General features: G+C 38.3%; 1 protein-coding gene across 2 annotated transcripts in view; it reads right to left on the reverse strand.

Moving 5' to 3' along the window:
• Positions 1-21,056, reverse strand: part of trpc5a (transient receptor potential cation channel, subfamily C, member 5a) — a 136,024-nt gene that overhangs the window by 12,648 nt on the left and 102,320 nt on the right. For both annotated transcript variants that reach the window (XM_067524847.1, XM_067524846.1), the window contains 6 exons: positions 19,273-19,412; positions 15,750-15,950; positions 13,560-13,681; positions 4,532-4,727; positions 4,220-4,429; positions 385-426 (listed from right to left, as the gene is read on the reverse strand). In XM_067524847.1, the coding sequence (XP_067380948.1) occupies positions 385-426; positions 4,220-4,429; positions 4,532-4,727; positions 13,560-13,681; positions 15,750-15,950; positions 19,273-19,412 (911 nt within the window). The remainder of the gene's footprint in view (positions 1-384; positions 427-4,219; positions 4,430-4,531; positions 4,728-13,559; positions 13,682-15,749; positions 15,951-19,272; positions 19,413-21,056) is intronic.

A 21,056-nucleotide genomic window follows, 5' to 3' on the forward strand; every position in this document is an offset into this window, starting at 1 on the left:
GATAATGGTCTGACAACTTCCCAATGATAAAGACTCTCAATACTATCCCTGGACAAGGAACAAACTACTTTTTATTTTTTTAATTTATTTTCCTAAACTTTGTATGGATTGAACAATCAAGTCTTCTTTAGAAATACTAGAAAGGGCATTTAGGTAATTATGAACACAGACTAATCTCCTTGCAGAGCTGTCTTCCCATACACACGAGGTTGACTTTCCTCTTCTTATATAATGTAGATGTCACAAAGTGTTTTCAAAGCATTTCAAAATATTACCCACACCGTGAAACTGCAGGAGTGAAGTATCTGCATTCAAGAAAGTTCAGGTGGGATCAGGTGCAGACTGACAGACATACACACATGAATCCACCACTAGTGTACAGACCTGGTAATGCTGATTCTGTATGAGGCTGTCGGCATGACGCTCCTGCAAAAAGAACAAGAGATTAAATTAAGTGCACAATGTCCTTGTCTTAATTTCTCACTGTCATCTCTCTCCTTCTGCCTTTATTTCTCTTCTTTTCCGTGTCCTTATTTGTCTAAACTTGTCTTTCTCATCCTTACTTACATTTACCTCTCAACCAATGTTAAATAAACCTGACTTCAAACTAAACACACACACTCGCTTCTTTGATTTAAATAGCAACAGACTCTCAAGAAAAAATAAGAGCATACAACTAAAACAAAAGAAACAGGTATTGAATCCCTTTAGCTAATGTACTATTGTACTTGTAATGTACACACCTCATTTACATTTTAAGCCTTTAGCTGATGCTCTAATGCAAAGTCAGAAACATCTAATTGACAGATTTGCGCAGAAATGTGGGTTTCTTCACTTTAAATTCTCTTCTCACCTCATCAAATGATGGCTCCAATTGAATCAAGTGTACCGGGAGCATTAAGGTTATTTTTAGAGCTACAGCGTCAAACCAGACCGGTATAATTCACAGTGCTCTCACTCTGGATTTCATGCTGATGCTGCAGACTGAGACACAGTAAGACATTTTTTAACGCAGCATTTTGTTGCATAACACTTTTCTTTTTCCTTTTGGCTGTTCCCTTTCAGGGGTCACCACAGCAAATCCTCTGCATCCTCTTCTCTCATAACAGCTAACTTCATGTCCTCTCTCACTACATCCACAAATCTCCTCTCTGATCTTCCTCTAGACCTCCTGCCTGGCAGCTCCAACCTCAGCATCCTTCTACCGATATATTCACAGTCTCTCCTCTGAACATCTCTGGCCTCTCTGACTTTATCTCCAAAACACCTAACATGAGCTGTCCCTCTGATGTCCTCATTCCTGATCCTGTCCATCCTTGTCACTCCCAAAGAGAAGCTCAACATCTTAAGGTCTGTTACCTCCAGCTCTGCCTCCTTGTCAACAACATCTCTGGTCTCACCACCGTCTTGAACACCTTTCCTTTCATTCTTGCTGATACTCTTTTGTCACACAACACACCTGACACTTTTCTCCACCCGTTCCAACCTGCCTGCACTCGCCTCTTCACCTCTTTTCCACACTCTCTGTTACTCTGAACCGTTGACCCTAAGTACTTCGATTTCTCACTACATCTCACTACAAATCACAATTTCATCTGCATAACACTTAATTAGAGAAACAGAGAACAAAATATTTGTTACATCCTGAATTGGGCAGCTGGAGTGACAGGCAACTGTGTAGTGTTTCATCATTAATCCACATTTATCTATCAATTTTTTACTCCTCTGACTACTTGCTAAATAAATTCATTTCAATACATATAGCTGTTGAGGTGCTACAACTGATTCAGGTTGGTGGTATGACTTTAACCAAGCTACTCTGCTGCTTTTCTGGTTATATCCTGCATGTGCTCTGGCTAAATAAGTGATTCAAAGGAGTTTCTTTAGATTTGCATTCACTCAATTTTCTTCTACTACCAGCCCATCATCACTCTCTATATTTTTCTGTTTCACAATCTCTTTCCACATTTTAATTTTATTTCCATTTCAGGGCAATATGCAAATCTTCGCCTCCGAGTCTGTTTCACTTTCATCATATTTCAGAATCATCTAACTCATCCACGCTGCTGATTTGTCTTTATTTATGTCCCTGTCGTGTATCCACACACACACACACACACACACACACGTACATTGGTCTTCCTGTGAGGATAATCATTACCATGCATTCCCTAATCTAACTCTAACCATCACAAACAAATGCCTAACACAAACTCAAATGAATTTTAAACCTTAAAATTTTGTATGTTGCAAGAAGAGACAAAAATTTCCAACACCATTTTGTTAAAATTTGTTTAAACAACCATATAAAAACATAAAAAAAAGTGCACATGTGTGCTCTCTGACACACACAAACAGACACAGAAACACATACACAGACTCAGCCTTGATCACATCTCTGCAGTTGCTGTGAGGCCGTGTGAACCCATGTGGGCTGGTTGGCTTATATAACTCAACTGACTTCAGCTGAGGTGAACATGCCAGCTGTACTGCGTGTGTGTGTGTGTTGTGTGTGTGAAAAAACCTTATCATTTTGTACTGCTTGCTCACTGTCTCTCTCCAGATGACTGGACTCTTATGTGTTTATCAAGACGTGTTTATCCACTGATGTTCCCACTGTGTTCATAGAGACACAGCTGATGTGAGTGCATGTGCAACGTGAATGTATTACTGACAGGTAAATGACATACTGTTATCCACTTCATCACTGCTCTTAAAGCTCTATTACTCGGAGCAGGTTGAAACACCCTGCTCTTATCAATGGTGGATCTAGTGACACTTTGGTTTTAATTATCATCCAAAGCATAAACAATACTTAATACCATAGTGAAGTAAAGTAACAGCTCAGTTTTACAGCTTGTGCTAATTACTGGGGGCTATTATACAATCCTTTCAAATATACTAATATTTATTGAAGCTAGACAAAAAACTACATCTATTTAGCAGCTATATGTAATAGTGTTGTATGTTGCTTTTCTTTAGTATATGTCTTTACTTTATTCCGCAACGTATTTGAATTGCTGCTGATGTGATGAAACAAGCCACTGTATTTGAAGATGCCATCCCGGGTAGATTGAGTGTAAGCACCATGATACAGCTAGCTTGGTTTCCATAACTTGCATATGCTAGCTTTATAAACTGCATTGCAAATATTTAATAAAACTGACCTAACCGAAGGATATGCTGCTGTTTAGGGTTAAAAAAAAAAACATATTTCTTAAAAATCATTTTGGCAATACTTGAGGTTTGTTCATGACCTGTGTCATTTGGGGTCCAATGCACCTTTGTTGCTGTTGGATCTAAAACAAAGTTCAAAAGACTAAAATCTAACTGGCAAACATTCTACTCTGAATTTTCCTTTAAGCCAACGATCGGTTCAGATCTCTGGCAACTTAAGCCTGTGAATCCATTAGTTACAAATAATAGCATTTGGTCTGTTAGACCGGCTAAGCTTTGTGTAGCTTGTTTGCATAACTTCTCAGTAATGGATGTAAAACCACACCAACATAGAAAGCTACACATCAGCAAAACAGTTATACAGCAAAGAACATAAATGTTTTAGAACTTTGGGAACTGAACTTTTTTGTCTGCAGCTGCTATTTTGTCCGAGAAGTGGAACATAATAGTGAATTGTAGGTTACACATGAATACCTCAAAAACTGTTTTCACAGTGTTGATTTGTGCAGCTCTTACACGTCTTGTCATAATCAATGAAATTCAAGATCATCATTAAATTCATTTTTCATTTAATGATGAATGAAATGTCATTTCTTCTTAGAGACTCAGGTGCAATAATTTACAACACAAATAAAACTAGTGAATAAGTCAGTCCCTGATAAAAAAAATAGTAAAGTGCAACTAGGCATAAATATTAAACAACCCATTTCTTTGCAGATGTTACCAGGCCAAAATTTAAATATCAGCCATTTCTTACTGTATAATTATCACTTTGAACTTAGGGGAAGAAGTGAAAGCTTCTTCTACTTACTTGTAGAAGAAGTGAAAACATAAATAAAAACAGAATGCAATAACCTAGTTGCAACAAAGCTAATGACTGACTGACTGATTGATGACTCCTAGTGGTCATATCTGACACAGGGACTGTGGCAAGAAAGGACTCAAAGAAACACACCAGCTGCAAGTAAAACCACAATAGAATGGAATATGCTATAATTATATAAAATTGTAAGCATACTGAAGAAGCTTTGAATGGCCTTACTGTAAACTCTCTGAGGTTTTCACATTTATGTGTCTCCTCCCCAGGCGGCTGGCCTGTCCTACACAGCTTGCTGTGGAGCCACCTAAGCAGATACCAGAAAGATTTGGGACTGGGAATAATGTTGAAAGGAGGCGGAAGTGTGCCACCCTCGTCAAAATAACTCATCCACAACTTGGTGCGAGCAAACTTCCACTCAATGTCTGCATGGTCCTGGAAGATGACATGGAGACAGTGGTTTTCATTTTAAATTCTAACATGAATGTAAACTAATTAAAATTGATACATTATTTTAGCACTATTTAAAGGACTCACAGCGATGAGTTGGTAGGAGTTGTTCATCATGGCAATGAGCATGTTGAGTAGAACCACCAGTGAGATGACGTTGTATGTCCCAAACATGGTCGCCCCAACAAACTCTGTGAACTCATGACGGGCCTTGACATTGGTAACATACAGGTTTAACAGCCCAAATATAGACCAGAACAGAGACTGGAGAGTCTCAAATAACCTGATAAGACAAAGAGACGAGAAAAGAAATGTAAAATTGAAAGCTTCTTCAAAGGAGAAATGAAATGCTCAGATATTTCCTGTTATAAATCAATGCTGTATAGTTAAAACATAAGATGCATCTTCGGGTTGTAGTAGCACCGAGTCTATGTATTTATCATTCTTCATCAATCAAGGCATAACTGTGCCACAATTTAGCTGGAAAAAATCTCGAGAATACATTAAACACATTTTTAAACAAGAAGTGGAATCTATCACAGAAATATCCGTTTTAATGATGCTGAACTAAAACAACTTGGGAATCATTGGCACAATTTGTGTATCCAGATGGTAACACAAATACATGCTGCACAAAAAAAGAGAGATTAATTGTAGCTACAAAAACACACAAAAGTACAACACAATTTTCACATCTTAATATCTCAGATAAGATAAAAATGTATAAGTTTCATGATAAACAACAGTGCATAGCATAAGAGACTTTTAATTCTGACATAAAAAACAGCAGATCAAGAAAAATCAATCTTTCATCAGGTTACTACTACTGTGTTAGGGTTTCTTCCAAACTACTTAAGAAAAGTAAAGTGCACAGTGTGACGCTTGCCCACTCTGGCACTGTCAACACTTCTGTTTTCACAGTGACTGTAGTGTTGCCCAAAAAATTTACCTCTAAATATAGTGGACTGGTATGTTTTTGAATTGTATATAAATCACATTTGCACTGATATGTACTGCCTCCAGGAAATAGCTGCATGCCAACACTCCAGGCACTCAATGCACCAGCAAAAGATTTTGCCTCCTCCTGCCTAAATTCTTTTTACATGCTACCATACTAACTGCAAGCCACATCAATGAAAGCATTACAACCATAAATAGTCTAAAAAACTCACAAAATATATTTTCATATTATCATTATTTATAACCCCAGTAAGTTATTGTAAAAAACACATTGATTTAATAGTCCGAAGATTGAATCATGTCATCTAGACTGCTTTTTCTTGGTTAGAAACATTTTGCTATGTATCCAAGCAGCTTCTTTAGTCTGTCAGTCTGTCAGAGGCGTTTCTAACCAATAAAAAGAAGTCCAGTTGACATAATTAAATCTTTGGATAACCAAACCTGGATGAGAATCTTCACATACACATTGATTTAATAGGTTATCTTCTTTAAGGTGCATAATGTTTAATGTTGTCTTGATATAAGCATATCATGTTAGTGTTTCTTGCACATAGGGGCTGAAACATGTGTAACATCTGGTACTGGCAAACTCAAAATACATAAAATTGTGGATACATTTAGTCCACACCTGTTATGCACTGAGGAAAAGAAACAGACATCCTGGCACTAATTAGAAATGGTAAACTTGGTAAAGTTTACCACTAACTTGGTAAAAAGATCAACCAAAGCATACAAGAGCATATCAGCAAATAATGTCACCAAGTCATGATGGCATGTCTTTTTACTGCAGCCTACAACAGGAGACAGTTGTGCTCTTGTAGCTAATCTCTGGTGTCCTCCTTGGCATATACTTTTATTTGTGTCTTGGAGCATCAAGGAAAAGCTGTCGTTACTTTTGTAACCTATACCTCTGTGTTTAGAAGTACACTTTAGACTGATTTCTTTCAGCTGTATAAAAATCAAACACTACATTTCTTGTTGTTGCTGCTTCACACTAAAAGCTGATGATTACTGCATTAAAATCAGTGAAATGTAAATATCCACTGGGTTGTGGTTGCATATATTGTGAGTGAGATCGTAGTGAGTGGTCTGTGCAGATAGTTGGAATAATTAAAAGTGTATTTGCTGCATAATACGTACGTCCAACACAGGTACCAAAACATGTGACTGAAACAATTTCTGTGTACACACACTGTTAATGAAGGGCTCCAGGTGACAGACTTGTGCTGGTCTGCAAAGCAGCTCACCTTCAACAAGTCAACAAGGTAAATGTGCTGTGCACTGTGGGAGTATGTCTCCTCCTGACTGCCATGCCACCATGGAACGATCCTAAATCAGAATACTTGCTGACATATATCGACATCGTCAGTGGCCCACAGAATATGACAGGTGGTTTAGAAATGGACCACAACATTAATGTGTACTGGCTGCCTCTGTTCAACGCCTGATCTACTAAAAACTGTTCAGATTCAGAATGTGTGCTGATTGAAGCATTTCAAATTTTACCTGTACTGAAAACAGGAACTGGTAGTTTCTATCACCATCATTTTCTATTTTATTCTTTTTGAACATTACTTTTTACCAGTCAGCTGATGGATGCTTGCTCTGTCAGTCCTGGTCTGTTTCTATATCAGTCTATTTTTCACCCTCCCTGCCTTTTGACTCTTTTCTTCCATCAGCGTGTTGGAAGTGTGACGCATGACCTCCTTTCCCTCTCTTTATCTTCTCCCATCTTCCAGTCCTCTCTCTGTCACTTCATCCCTCCGTTTACCTCCTCATTCTATTTCCCCTCTCGGCTCTGTGTTTTCTCTCTTTGCGTCTGGTGGTGTGACAGTCACAGTTACTGCGAGGTTATTGAATTTTTGATGAAGCAACAATTGGCAGCGGCCGGCACTACATTACAAGAATGAAAGAGAGAGAGGGAAACATTGAGGTTTTGTCTGCAGGGTGCTGCTATAAAATATTCAACACTCCACCATTTATTGTCACTTCAGTGTCTTGTAGGACTGTGTGTTGCTATAAGGTATGTGGGTGTAGGCAATCACTATCAGTCAGCACAGTGATGCTGATGTCAATGATGGTGTGACTTTTCTGTAAATGTCCGTGTGGGGAGGTGAAATATGCTTTTATGCGTATGTTATGGTGTGTATTTCACAAGGGAGACAGAGTCAGAAAGAAATAGACTGAGGTGAGTGTGTAAATGATTGGGGGAGGGGATCAATAGTGAATGAAGCAACAGACCGTGATATTGCATCGGAGTTATGAAATGAGAGGAGGGGGCGTGAACAAGATGAACATAAGGAGTGGACAGATTAACAGAATGAAGAGAAATTCAAACCAAGCAAAGGATAATGTTGTAACTATTCACTCGCAAACCCTTATTTTTCCTTTCCTTCAACATTTCTTTCAATCTTTTTGTTTCCTCTTATCCCATATTTCCCTATTATCCCCTTATATTTTCCCTTCTTGGTTCTTTTCCTCTTCATGCTCTCTCCCTTCTCTTATGCTGTCTTCACCTTTTTTTCTACCATTTTCCTTTCTCCTCTGCTCCTTCCTTCTTCTTTGTTGCCTGCCCATCTGTTCACCTCTCCCCCTTGCTCCTCCATTCTCCTCTCCTGTCATGTCTCGTCTTTCTTTTGGCTTAACCGAGTCATAAGCTGCTACAGCTGATCCTTGCAGACACTCAGTCATTTCACTGTTACAGTTGTGTGGGAGGCAGGCCAAGAAAGAGACGTGTGTTGTAGTGTGTGTTGATGCGTCACACAGCAACATTGTATGCTGTGTTTCCATGTGAGAAGACAAAATGTGCTTGGTTTTTTAGACTTGGCAGGCTGACAGCGTGCAATTAAATCATTCCAGGCTATAGTGCATATCTTGCTCGTGAATATTTAAGATTTTTCTGTGTGCGTGTCTGTGTTTGGGGTCTTAGCACTATTGTCCATTTAAACCAATGCAGCCTGCTGTGGTTATGACTGTCTGTCAAACACAGTAGAGAAATAGTGGATCACTATGTGTCACCAAACTGGAGGAATATTTACTTTTATTCCAGGTATAGGATTTACAAGCATAAATACTAACTGTTTGTGGCTGTTTCTGATACTGTGTGGCTGTACATTCCCAGCTGTTAAGATCATAATAATATTTAGATTTCACAACTACCAAAGAAATATGTGAATGAGAACAAATAGAATTTGAATGCAGGTATATAAAAACACAGCATAGTTACAGGAGTTACAGTGGGCCATGTCTGTCCCTTCTATTTTCCCTTCTTTTTCCCTTTCCTTTCATCAGCTACAAACATCATACATTTACAGTCTTTTTCGATAATGGATAAAACCAATTATCCCAAAAGTATTACATTTCCAATTTATACAAGCAGCATGAAGAGATAGCAGCATAGCAGCATCATAGCAGCATCATAACAGAAGATGAAACAGAGCAAGCAGAAGGTCAGCGTAACATTCAAACCACCAGTACATTGGCCTTGTTTTTCTAGTGCAGAGGTTGTAAATATATACGGCATCACATATACTTATGCTCTAGACAACATAATCACACAAAAAAATCTGTGTTTAAATCTAAGGTACATTGGTGGCTGTGACACTTATGACAGAGTGAGAACCTGGGTACATTGGTTGGTAGAGAGCTGAGGTTGTTCAAGAATCTATGCTCTACCACCCACTGTAGCCTGACTTAACTTGGCAAATTTATTTACAGGTAAGTTCTCTTTGGGAGTGACGAGGATGTACAGGATCAGGAATGAGGCGATCAGAGGGACAGCTCATGTTAGATGTGTTGGAGATAAAGTCAGAGAGGCCAGATTGAGGTGGTTTGGACATGTTCAGAGGAGAGACTGTGAATATATCGGTAGAAGGATGCTGAGGTTGGAGCTGCCAGGCAGGAGGTCTAGAGGAAGATCAAAGAGGAGATTTATGGATGTAGTGAGAGAGGACATGAAGTTAGTTGGTGTGAGAGAAGAGGATGCAGAGGACAGATTTAGATGGAGGCACATGATTCGCTGTGGTGACTCCTGAAAGGGAACAGCCGACAGGAAAAGAAGAACATTTCATAGATCACCCTTCCAGTCTAGGCTCATGGGCTCTGAGCTCCTCTATAACAAAGGTAACATTAATTCCAGATCTGTGATGGGATATGAACATTGGTTTCTTAGATGGAAGCTGGATGATGGGGAACCTTATTTTCTGTTGTTATTTCTAGCCATTGGGCCTGGTTGTAAATCAGGATTCACAAACTCACTAAATATGCACTATTTAGGCATAACATTATGACCAACTTGGCAATTTAATGCAATCCAATACAGTGGCTCTTCCATGAATTCTACTTTTATAAGGTTATAATTAATTAGTTTTTAGGTTGTCAGACAGGTGATTGAGGTGAGGTTAAAAAGAAAGAGGTGGCCAAAACATTAGAACCACCTCTTCTTATAATACTCTCCAGTACGACTTAACTACACACTTTGACCTCAACAATAAACACATAGTAGAATTATCACCTTTCTGTCAGTTTCAATGCAAAACTTAGAAATGATAATCTTTCAAAAGTAGAATTCATGGCAGAGCCACAGTATTGGATTGTATTAAATTTCACAGGTGGTCATTATATTATGTCTGATCAGTGTAGATGCAATCCATTAACAATAGTTATAGTTATAGTTCTAAACATCAATCATTAATCTCTTTGAATAATGTATTTTGTGGCAATTTCTTTTGTTCATTTGGTATTTTCAATACCCTAAGTGACAAAAAAAATAGAGTAACTGCTAGTATAATACAATGCAATTTAATTGCCTATAAAACAGTGTGAACAAAAAATAGTATTAATTTTATGATTGTTGTGTTAGAAAGAATTATATTTATCTAGGTGTACCTAATAATCTGGTAACTATAGGGATACCAAAGCAGAAATATAACTAAAATACAACACAGCCGACCATTAAGGTATGACTTCAAATATTTTGAATTTGCTTCTTTTGGTTCTAGTTTGGGTAGTATGTAAATAAATGCCATTAAACTTCTCTTTGACTTCCATACATTAAAATATTTCTATACTTCTAGCTGAAAAATGCCTCCAAAGGACATCACTTGGAGAAACCTTCAGTTCACATTCGCTCACACTATTAATCATAGTGAACCTTCATTTCGAGAGATCCTCCAGATGACATCATCCAAACTCCTAATGATGAAAAACTCCTCCGGGTATTATCTGGAGAAGTTTTTAAGCTAAAAGAAGAAAAATATTTTGTTATATGGGAGTCAGAGGGAAGTTTAAAACGATAATGCACATTTGCAACTAAATTCAAACTAAATTCATAGAAAGCAAGTTGAAAATTGGTGAAGTCATCCTTAAAGCATAAATGTAGACCCTGCCGTCACTGGAAGCATCCGAACAAATGCACTGAAGAGCTGTGTTCCTGATTTAGATCCAGACTTTGTTCGTTTGAGTATTTGGTTTAAAGGGTCTATATGTTGGATTTGAGAGAAAAAGCCTAGCATCACATCTTGTCTGATGAATTAGAGCCCTGGTAGCACCTATGCTGAGGAAGAAAGACAGAAAAAGCATACAACTCTCAGAGCGAGAGAAAGAGAGAGGTGTGTGTGCAAAAACTGGGTTAGCAGTGTGTGAAAGAAAGTGAAGTATTTAAATAATTTGTGGGATGGCAAATGAAAAAAAAGAGAGACAAAAACACAGTGAGAGAGACATACGCACAGATGCTGCACGGTGTAAGACGATCTAACACATTAATGGTGATAAGTGTGTGCAAAGTACAGATGAGTGAGAAGAGGAGGGGGAGAGATGCAGAGAAGACACCTGAGCAGAAACAGGAAACAATCTTGCGAAATACCTCACAAATGTTGCTAAGTGTGTGTGAATTGCAGAGCGAGCCAGCAGGATGCAAAGCTCAGACACACTCTCGTACACACAGGAAATAATCCTTGCATTGTAAATTCATGAATGTTTATGCAGCTTGCTTTGCCTGCAGGGCTGCAATGGCTCTGTTTGCATAATGCGTCATCTCAGCTGTTGGATCTGCTTGCTCATTTAGCTTCAGCATGAGGTTGATTTCTTTCCTGCAGACTCTGATCCACAAGCAACATGTCAGGACAAATAAACAGATTTGAAATCCTGGTGATATCATTTACTCCTTTGTTTATTCAAGTCAAGGTTTGTGTGTTTGTTCTTTCTTTGTATCTAAGTCAGGAAGTCATTAATATATTTTCTGAATGTAACCAGAAGTACAGTGCATCCAGAAAGTATTCCAAGCCAGACTTTTCCCACATTTTTGTTATGTTACAAAGTTCAAACAATATTGATGACATAATGACAATGTAAAAGAAGTTTCTTTGTAATCGTTGCGATTAAAAAAAAAAGAAAAAGAAAATAATAATAATAATAAATAAATTTGCATGTAAAAAAAAACTTCAATGCCTTTGCTTAATACTTTGTTGGAGTACCTTTAGCACCAATTACTGCCTCGAGTCTTTGTAACTCAACTTTTGAATTACAGATAATTCTGTAAAAAAGTACTGATTCAACTTCTTTATTCAACATACAAATTATTTTTAAAAAATGGATGGCATTATCAAAAAAAAGTATTATTTCATTTAAATGATTTCAGGTGCTGCTGCAGAAAAAGATCAACCAAAAATACTGTGGCTGTGTTTATTTGGGGGGGTCGACTTTAACTAGCCCCCTGGCCACCCCCTAGAGCTGTCTTTGGTTGTATGCGCAGTTACTCACACCCAAGGTAAGTGAATTCAAGTTACAGCATCTCTCTTATGAACACAGTGACAATAGCTCCCTGTGATCAGCTGCCAGTGGCTGTCATTAAGTAGAATCCTAGTGAGCTTTCTAAATAAGTCATCAGCAAACATCTAAGGAGCTTCCTGTAACCAGAATTTATTTTTCATTTTTCACATTTATTCAAGACAGGAAAAGTTTATGGTTAAAAGTGTGATCTGCTGGTCAGACAACTGTTCAGTTTCACAGTTCTATTGTTGGCCTAAGTGCTTTACTATAAGGAAACTGATTGTGAATCAATACAGCTATTTAAAATAAACCACAAGCCTTATCAATATTCAGCCCACTGACTCAGCTTGGCTCTCACTCTGCCTCCCTCAGCAAAGATACACTGGAACTGCACTGCGCGGTTTTGTATGTTGCACAGATGCCATATACTGCAGGCCATAAATCAAACTTGGCCTCTCAATAAGTTAGCCCCACCTCCCTTTCCACATTTGCAAATCTGCCCACTCCACAACAAACAAAAACACATTAATATTCTCCTCATCTACCACATAAGCCTGAGCTCCTAACTCAATACTGAAAATGGTTTCCACATCATTATACGGTGCAATGACGCGTGAGAGATGGTTTTCTGTGAAAGTTTGAATTATAGTTGATGCAGAACTTCTTGACATACTGTACTCAGATAGGATTTAAGTGAATATTTGCAACTTACCGTTTTTTATAAATCAACAAAGAAAAAATACAATAGCTTTTATATACATACTAAAACAACAAGAGTTTCCAGCCATGTAGCCAAGTTGGGCCCTGACCTTGCCCTAGGTGAGTTGTTGCATTTACATCTGCACCTCTGTCACACCTGCAACAGTGTGAAACACACTTGCGGACCCTGCTGCTGTGTGATGGCAACAGACATTAAAGAAAAGGAGCTCCAGTCTACATACTGTGTGTATGTCAGAGTGGGGCAGTGTCTGCAATGTGTGATAGTGCCAAAAAAGTGTAAAAAAAGTGTAATAGTGCCAGCACTGTGATGCTGACTCAAACAATACATGCTGGCATGGTGCCACTTGGATGCAAGGACCTGGTGCATTGAGGACATTATCAGTGATCTGCGCCTTCTGTAGTGACATATCCTTATGTGAGTAATGACAACAAATGCCTGCTGAGTGCTGTGACCACATCCATCCATTCTCTATACAGCATCACTATTCAAACATGTTGATGTTTGCCATATTGTTTATCATGCCCATCTTCATCTAGCATGTTGGCAAGCTAACATTTGCTGACTGATAATGTGCTTTGCATAGAAATTGTGGTGGTGATGAAAAGTTAACAAGGACGTTTTACATATCATTAACAACATCACTTGCGCATTACAGTTTGTACTCACGTTGAGAAGGCGTTATTCTGTCTCTCACAGCGGATTCCCTTGCAGTTGTTGGGTTCCTCTGATGCCTTGGTCTCATAGTAGAAATACAACTGATTAAGTCCATTAGCAAATGCCAGCAGGACCTAAAGAGGAAACCCAGAAAAAAAACACACACACACGTTATTGCATAATTGAATCCTTTGAATCCATAATCGAAACCCTTGAATCCCTTGAATCCTAAGAAATATGCTGACGCTCAAATAATGTTTCAAAGTAGCTTTTATCATTTTAAAATGAAGCTGATCAGTCATTCTGTCCTAACAGTTCACTCTGTTACAGGGACAGACCTTCTCTTCCTTTGGGCCATGCTAAAACCAAGGTTTTTCCTTATGCAGGACAGAAACACTACATTGTTATGTAAAGCTGCTACTGACTGAGCATGAAGGAAAGTGGTGTCAGTGCCTCAAGCTCACTGGGATTGATTTTAGGACTTTAGGGAGCTAACCAATTCACATGGGGATTGTGTTGTAGGTTAGACAATCCCCTGAGAAGGAACTAATGAGTTCTGAATGTAATGAAATGGGACAATAATGTCCTTCTACCAACAAAAACGGGTACAGCCTGCTGAGGTTTCGTTTGTTTACGATTATCAAAGATACAATGGAGTGAGTGAAAAAGAATCAAAACTTCTAAAAGAAAGAGTCCAAAGAAATAGTCAATTTGCTGTTCATCTTAGCATTCAAATTACAAATCAAATATTATTCTGAGCATGACACATTAATATTATTATGATCTAATGCTATGTATTATGGTTTGTTTATGTATAAACAGTATAGTTTATACATAAATACTTTACTTTTTGCCTTGGTAACGTATTTATCTATCTATATAATACTGGGCTGCACATAAAAATTTTTTATTGTCTATTATAATAGATTATTTTCCCATTGAGTTTTTTTTTTTCAATTAATATAATACCACAAACTTTATCACCCTCATGAAAGAGGAATTACTGCAGGACTGTTGAAACAGACGGACTTAGTTTGAGCCTAATAAACTTACAACTGAATGGAAATTCATTCATTCATATCTGCAGCAGCAAAGTCATCACATACTGTAGACTCAATGATATGTCATTAATCAAATTGGAACTGGGCAAAGTTTAAGAAGAATAAACATGAAATCAGTCACTATCACTGATCCCTGTCCTCCACTATCTGCTGCTGATGGGGACTCTCTGCTGAGAGCTACAGGGTCCCGCCTGGTTTGGGACTGTGACTGTGTCAGTGTCCACCAGAACCTGTGGCACAATTAGGGAAATGAGGGCGCAGCCGAACTCATCGCCTGCACATTTTTGATAGTTTAATGAATGTATGTTAATTTAGTCTTATAGATTGTTCATTTGCAACGCATTTCTGTCAATGCTGGTACCCGAACGAGCACTGATGTTGTCCGGTCGAGATAAGGAGTAACATTGACTTTACTTGAGCTGTCTGCAACATCTCTGCTGCAGACAGGGACACTTGGCTGAGCTCTGTCCTTGCCCAGAGAGAAGTAGCTGCTCCGCAAGTTTATTTTCTTATTCGCTGAAACTCAGTTGTGTCTTGAAGAATTCCTATCTGGCGATTTCAGAACAAAAACATCTATATTTTCATGCTTTAGTTGACCTATAACAACTAAATCCACACACTGACATAACTTCTTAATTTTCAGATACCAAATCTTTGTATACGGTTAAATTCTAGCTCCGCTTGCAACGCGTTGACATGTTACGTGGATTGACATGTTTCTTGTTGTTTCTTAGAGTTCGGCTTTAACAAAAGCTTCTTTATAATGTCCTACAAATATGAAACCTTGTCTCTTTACTGAATGTGACACTCGATAGCAAAAGGCAATATGAATGAAACATGTCTGATATGACATATATTGCATTTAGAATTACATACTGTTCAAAAGGCTAAAAACTGAAATCACTTTAAAGAATCACTTTGTACATCAAAACACTTTGAAGTCACGTTAGAGTATGACAAGCAAGAGTCAACATAACTGCAATTGCAATTAACAGTATAAAGTGGAACCAGTAACAATATATAGTGTAATAAAGTGACGGCACATGTAATATATTGTACTAACTCAAAAAAGTGAATGCGCTAAAAGTTACTCTTTAAACAAAACCAAAACCGAGTTGCATGAGAGGAGAAATTATCTTACCAGACAATAAATGAAGAGAAACTTAAGGATGTCCAGCAGCATCCTCCCCAGTGAGATCTGTAGTGGTCCAAGGTGAGAGTTTGCAGTGAAGAGGGAGATGAGTCTGAGTGAACTGAAGATGTTGGCAATGGCGAACAGAGCCTCAGCTATCAGTGTTGGATGCCACATCTCCCACTCCTCCCTGGGACGAGAGGAGTTATACTGAAGGAAGGAGAGATGAGAGGATAAGGAGATGATTAGGTAGGAGCAGGGAACACAGACCCAAAGAACAAGAAATACAAGGAAAGGTGTATTACTAGCAGATGTAACACACTTCTCAGAAATTTGGAAATGTGGCATGTTAATAACAACAGTGTGTGTGCACTGATTCACACACAACTCACACATGCTGTGGCTGTTTCAATTTCACTGTGCCTCTAATATTATTTCTATAAATTCCATAAACTATTGTTTCCTGTCTTACCAGATGTTAGATCAGGACATATTAGATCATCTTACGTTTAGGTGGGCTTAGCACAAACATTAGATTAGAAACAGGGGAGATACAGTAGAGTGCCTATAAGAAGTGGAAGGTTGTTATATATAAATAAATACTGCATAAGTAATCACCCATTTTAAGTGATTCACCTACAGTAAGTCATCACTGATGCAGTGATCACACAGCTGGTGAAATGAAGATCACCTGAGTGTATATAAAGAATTAAAGAATAACTACACCTGTATCTGGAAGCTCCAGTTACCGGCGACCAAGTTAACAACAATCCAGCAGTGACTTTTTTGTGTCTCTTCATCCAGTCTCCACCATCACGCTGCACATCTTTCTAAGTTCTTATTTATTTAAGTTCTAATGCTTGGCTTCCTCCTAATTTCAAATTCAACCATTAGTCTTCCACAAAAATTCTGTCTTGTTACCTCTGCCCCTATTAGCATCCACCATCTACACACCCCGTCACACACACACACACAGATGGAAAAGGAAACATACACTCACAGATGCACACTCATTAATTTATACTCTGTTGCTCTTTTTTGCAGATGTGCTTGCTGTACTGCTCTCTGTCTCTCTCTCCGTCAAACACACACATACACACACACACAAAATGTCAAATCAATTTGTTTGGATAGACTGTCCACAGGATTTTTTAAAAATATTTTAAAAAAGGGAAAAGAAGGCAAAAAAGTCAAATATGTAGTACAGTACCAACAGCTACTTTCATTGTACTTACCGTATCTGTGTGTGTGCATTCCTGTATTTGTCTGAACACTTGTGTGAGTGTATGCATGTAAGGATACAGTTGTATGTGTCTGCACATTATATATCTTTATCTATATGTATGTGCTTATAAAACTGTGTGAATGCATGTGTGTGTAGGACCTGTGTAGGAGGGCCACCCGCCACCATCAGTGACTCACAGCTGCCGCAGATGGCCCAGCCGTCTGGTGTATGTGTGTGTGTGTGTGAGTGTGTGTGTGTGTGTGTGAGAGAATACAGCATTTGCTCCTAATAAATGGATATATCTTTAATGCATGCAGAGTGCAGCTAAACATCATTTTAGGAACATCAACCTGCAGCAAACTCACCACTGTCTTACAGCTCTCATACATGTTCTGCACCACTAACATACTTCTCTGCCGCTCCAGACGTCCTCATACAATACACACACAGCTCCTCTCTCTGCACCCTGTCACACACTTTCTCTAAATCTACAAAAACACAATGCAACACGCTATGACCTTCTCTGTACTTCTCCATCAGCATCCTCAAAGCAAATACTGTTGGACGTTTTCTAGGCATGAAACCATATTGCTGCTCACAAATGTTCACCTCTGCCCTTAGCCGAGCTTCCACTACTCTTTCCCACAACTTCATTGTTTGGCTCATCAGCTTTATTCCACTGTAGTTGCAACAGCTCTGCACATCTCCCTTTTTCTTAAAAATGGGCACCAGAACACTTCTCCATTCCTCGAGAATCCTCTCACTCTCCAAGATCTTGTTAAACAAACTAGTCAGAAACTCTACTGCCACCTCTCCTAGACACTTCCATACCTCCACAGGTATGTCATCAGGACCAACTGCCTGTCGACTCTTCATCCTCTTCAAAAGTGCAGTGACTGATCTCCTTCGGATTACAACGTCAAATTTGTTGTTTTAAATGTTAAAGCTCATTTGTTTACTGTTCTCATTAACAATAATGATCTCATGAAAGCTGACAGACTGCAATTTTTTCTAATGCACTGCTATTTGCATGTCAGTGTTCAGCTCTATAATGTTCTTCATGATATGACTATAATATTTCCTGCAATTAATATACAGAGCTTAGACAAACAAAAAAGAAGTTTAAATAAAGTGAATAACGTGAATCTCATAATGATTTCTTCTTTCATTATTCACCAACTCTATAGATGTATCAACATGGTACATCACAGACAGCAGCGCAGATAGGCGACACTATGCTTGTGCTGTAGGCAGACATGATCAAAAGTGTAGTTGATGACAAAGGCTGATCGCACTCATGGACAATATAATAATTTAAGTAAAATGCATTGAATGTCAGAATCCATTTCAGAGAACAGGATCTTGTAAATATTTATTACACTAATAGATGTGAATTAGAGTATTTTAGTTGTTAGTTTTATTGCACTTTATTCCTCAAAGTAATATTGTGCTCTTAACTCAAGTACATTTATTTGTCATTTTTTGCTATTAGTTACCTTGCAAATAAAGCTTTGCAGTCATATGGTAGATGTATTGTTACGTAGTTAGAATTTTGCTTCACCTAATTGTGAATAAGTAATTTCATTAGTAACTCATAAAAATGGTAGCTATTATTTATTGCTGTTCAATTTGCTTAGTTTATTTTAAGAGGGTATGAGCTAAGAATTACAACTGAATAGGGCAGCACCATATATAGTTTTTTTTTTTTTGTGATCTGACATTATATACGTCTGAGTTAATCACCTAGACTCTAATACTTAGAACTCGTAATGAAATCAGAAAAAATTAAGCCATGTAACATTATCATGAAAAATAAACAGACAACCTTTGTCTTGGCTGTTGTTCACTAAGAGCTGTGGTCCTAAATCCTCTCCTCTGTGTAGTATGACTTACAGTATTGCTAACTATACTGACACTTGTTTTTAACATTTGCTATTTCAGCAAAGGGCGTCAGCAATATGTACTGCTGCCTCATTCTTTATCAATAATAAAAATACAATCACCAATGGGAGGCAGGTGAGCAGTGCATGCTGTTAAAGGAGAATGACCATTGTGACATGCGCTTTCTTTATCTCTCTTTTTGTCCTCCCTCCCTCCCCCTACTAGCAGAGTTTGATTCACTGTGAATGCACTCGTTACCCTAAGTGTAGCACATGCCATATGCGTATGTAGCATCGATTCAGTACATCCTCAGCAAGAAATAAAAAAAAATACTAGTGCTAAAAACTTCACAGGGTAAATTAATTAGTAGTTTATAAGTAGCAATTACACAAATATACATCTCTTTCTTATGGATGTGATTTTTACCTTAACATAGGCCACTATCTTCAGTGATATAGTGGCCAGGTAGAGGGAGTTCATAGCAAAGTCCATTAGGTTCCACCAGTCATGGATGTACTCTGTGAAACCACCATCCCACATCTCCTTAATCTCTGCCCAGATAAAGCCTGAAACACAGATAAAATAAAAACACGGTTGGTTATTTAGATGCTAACACACGGGCATGAATATGTGACCATATTAATCTTATCCAAGCAGAAGTTCCTTTTTGCTTTTTTTCTGCTGTGTGACCAAATTTGTGTTACATGTTTTCTTATGGCAGCTGCCTCGGGGTGGTAAGCAGAGTGCCAACATATGTTTTCTGTATGACTGATTTTAGACAAAGCCAGGTTCTAATCTAAATTATTCATAAGTCAATTTTATTTAATCTGTTCTCCACAGAATATCTGCTTTTCTGAAGTTTGATGATTATATTTAACTTGGTAAAGGTGATAATCATGGCGCACATCATTGCACATCATTGTGAGTAACCCAACACCCACCTGTCGTGTTTGCATGTATACTAACAAAATAATAGTAAAATAATAGAAAATTGAGACTAGAGTCTCCCTAGGAGTTATGTTGAAGAACTAAAGCTGTGCATGGCCCTGCTACAGTTATACATCCAAACCAATAAAGTGACATTAGCGTCTGTAGAATCTGTCTGTTCAATGCCTTTGATTGCATTGCCTGGCTTTCTTGGTGTCGCTCTGCTTCCAGTGCACCCAGACCGAATGTCTATCCTTGCATGTGGTGGGTCCACATATTGTATGTATTGCAATTGCTCCAACTGCATGTAAGTGGTTTGGGCTGTGCAGATAACCAGATTCTTGCTGGCAAGTCCCCTTCTAGGATGAGGCCAAATGGTATGCTGGTTTTTATGAATCTTTCCATTTCTGGGATGAATCTACCGTTCTGCCTTTAACAACACAGCTCTCTGTATCATCTGAACATATGTATACTATTCCACAACGTGAAGGCAATTCTCAGGGTGTGAAACACAAAAGTAAACAGACCAAACAAATTCCCATTATTCTTCAGCAAATAAAGAAACAGCTAAATATGCTCTAATCTTTATCACCAACAATAAAAAAAAGCTAATGGTCAGTGTTGTTTCTTTTTATCAAACAAGCAGGAGAAGGGAGCGGAAGAGATGATTGAGGAGAACAGATGGTTTTGTATTTTTCCAAGTGATTACATTTATGATTTGGAAATGATTGGTGTCAGCTCTGGGAGAGAATATGGAGATGTAATCACTCATTTTCACACCCACCCACCCTCACACACAGACACACGCACACACACTCACACAGCCGCCTCCCCCACACACACCCACATCCAAGCATACACACACACACACACACACACACACACACACACACACACACACACACACACACACTTCTGCAAAGGCCTCTTGATGATTAGGAATCAAAGTGGAAAAAACAGACAGTTAAGAACTTTTTCTGATTAATTATATAGGCTATACTGGCTATTTCTTACTGTATTGGAGAAATGTTTCTTTCGAATATGGCGGCTGACTGGACAATGATACATTTAAATTTCTAGTAGATGTAAATGTCAGACCTCTATTTATAATAGTGAATGAAACTAATTTTGCCAATGTATTTCAAAATATTTATACTGTACCATCCTGTTATGTTAAGGTAAGAAACAGACTGTCCTGTTCGCCAAATAGTTGCAGGTCCTGCCTCATAACTGCAGTATCCCAGAATCAAGTCTGGCGCGTTGCAGCCCCCTCTCTTCTCTTA

This window comes from Channa argus, chromosome 12, assembly GCF_033026475.1.
Source record: "Channa argus isolate prfri chromosome 12, Channa argus male v1.0, whole genome shotgun sequence".
NCBI classification, from domain to species: domain Eukaryota; kingdom Metazoa; phylum Chordata; class Actinopteri; order Anabantiformes; family Channidae; genus Channa; species Channa argus.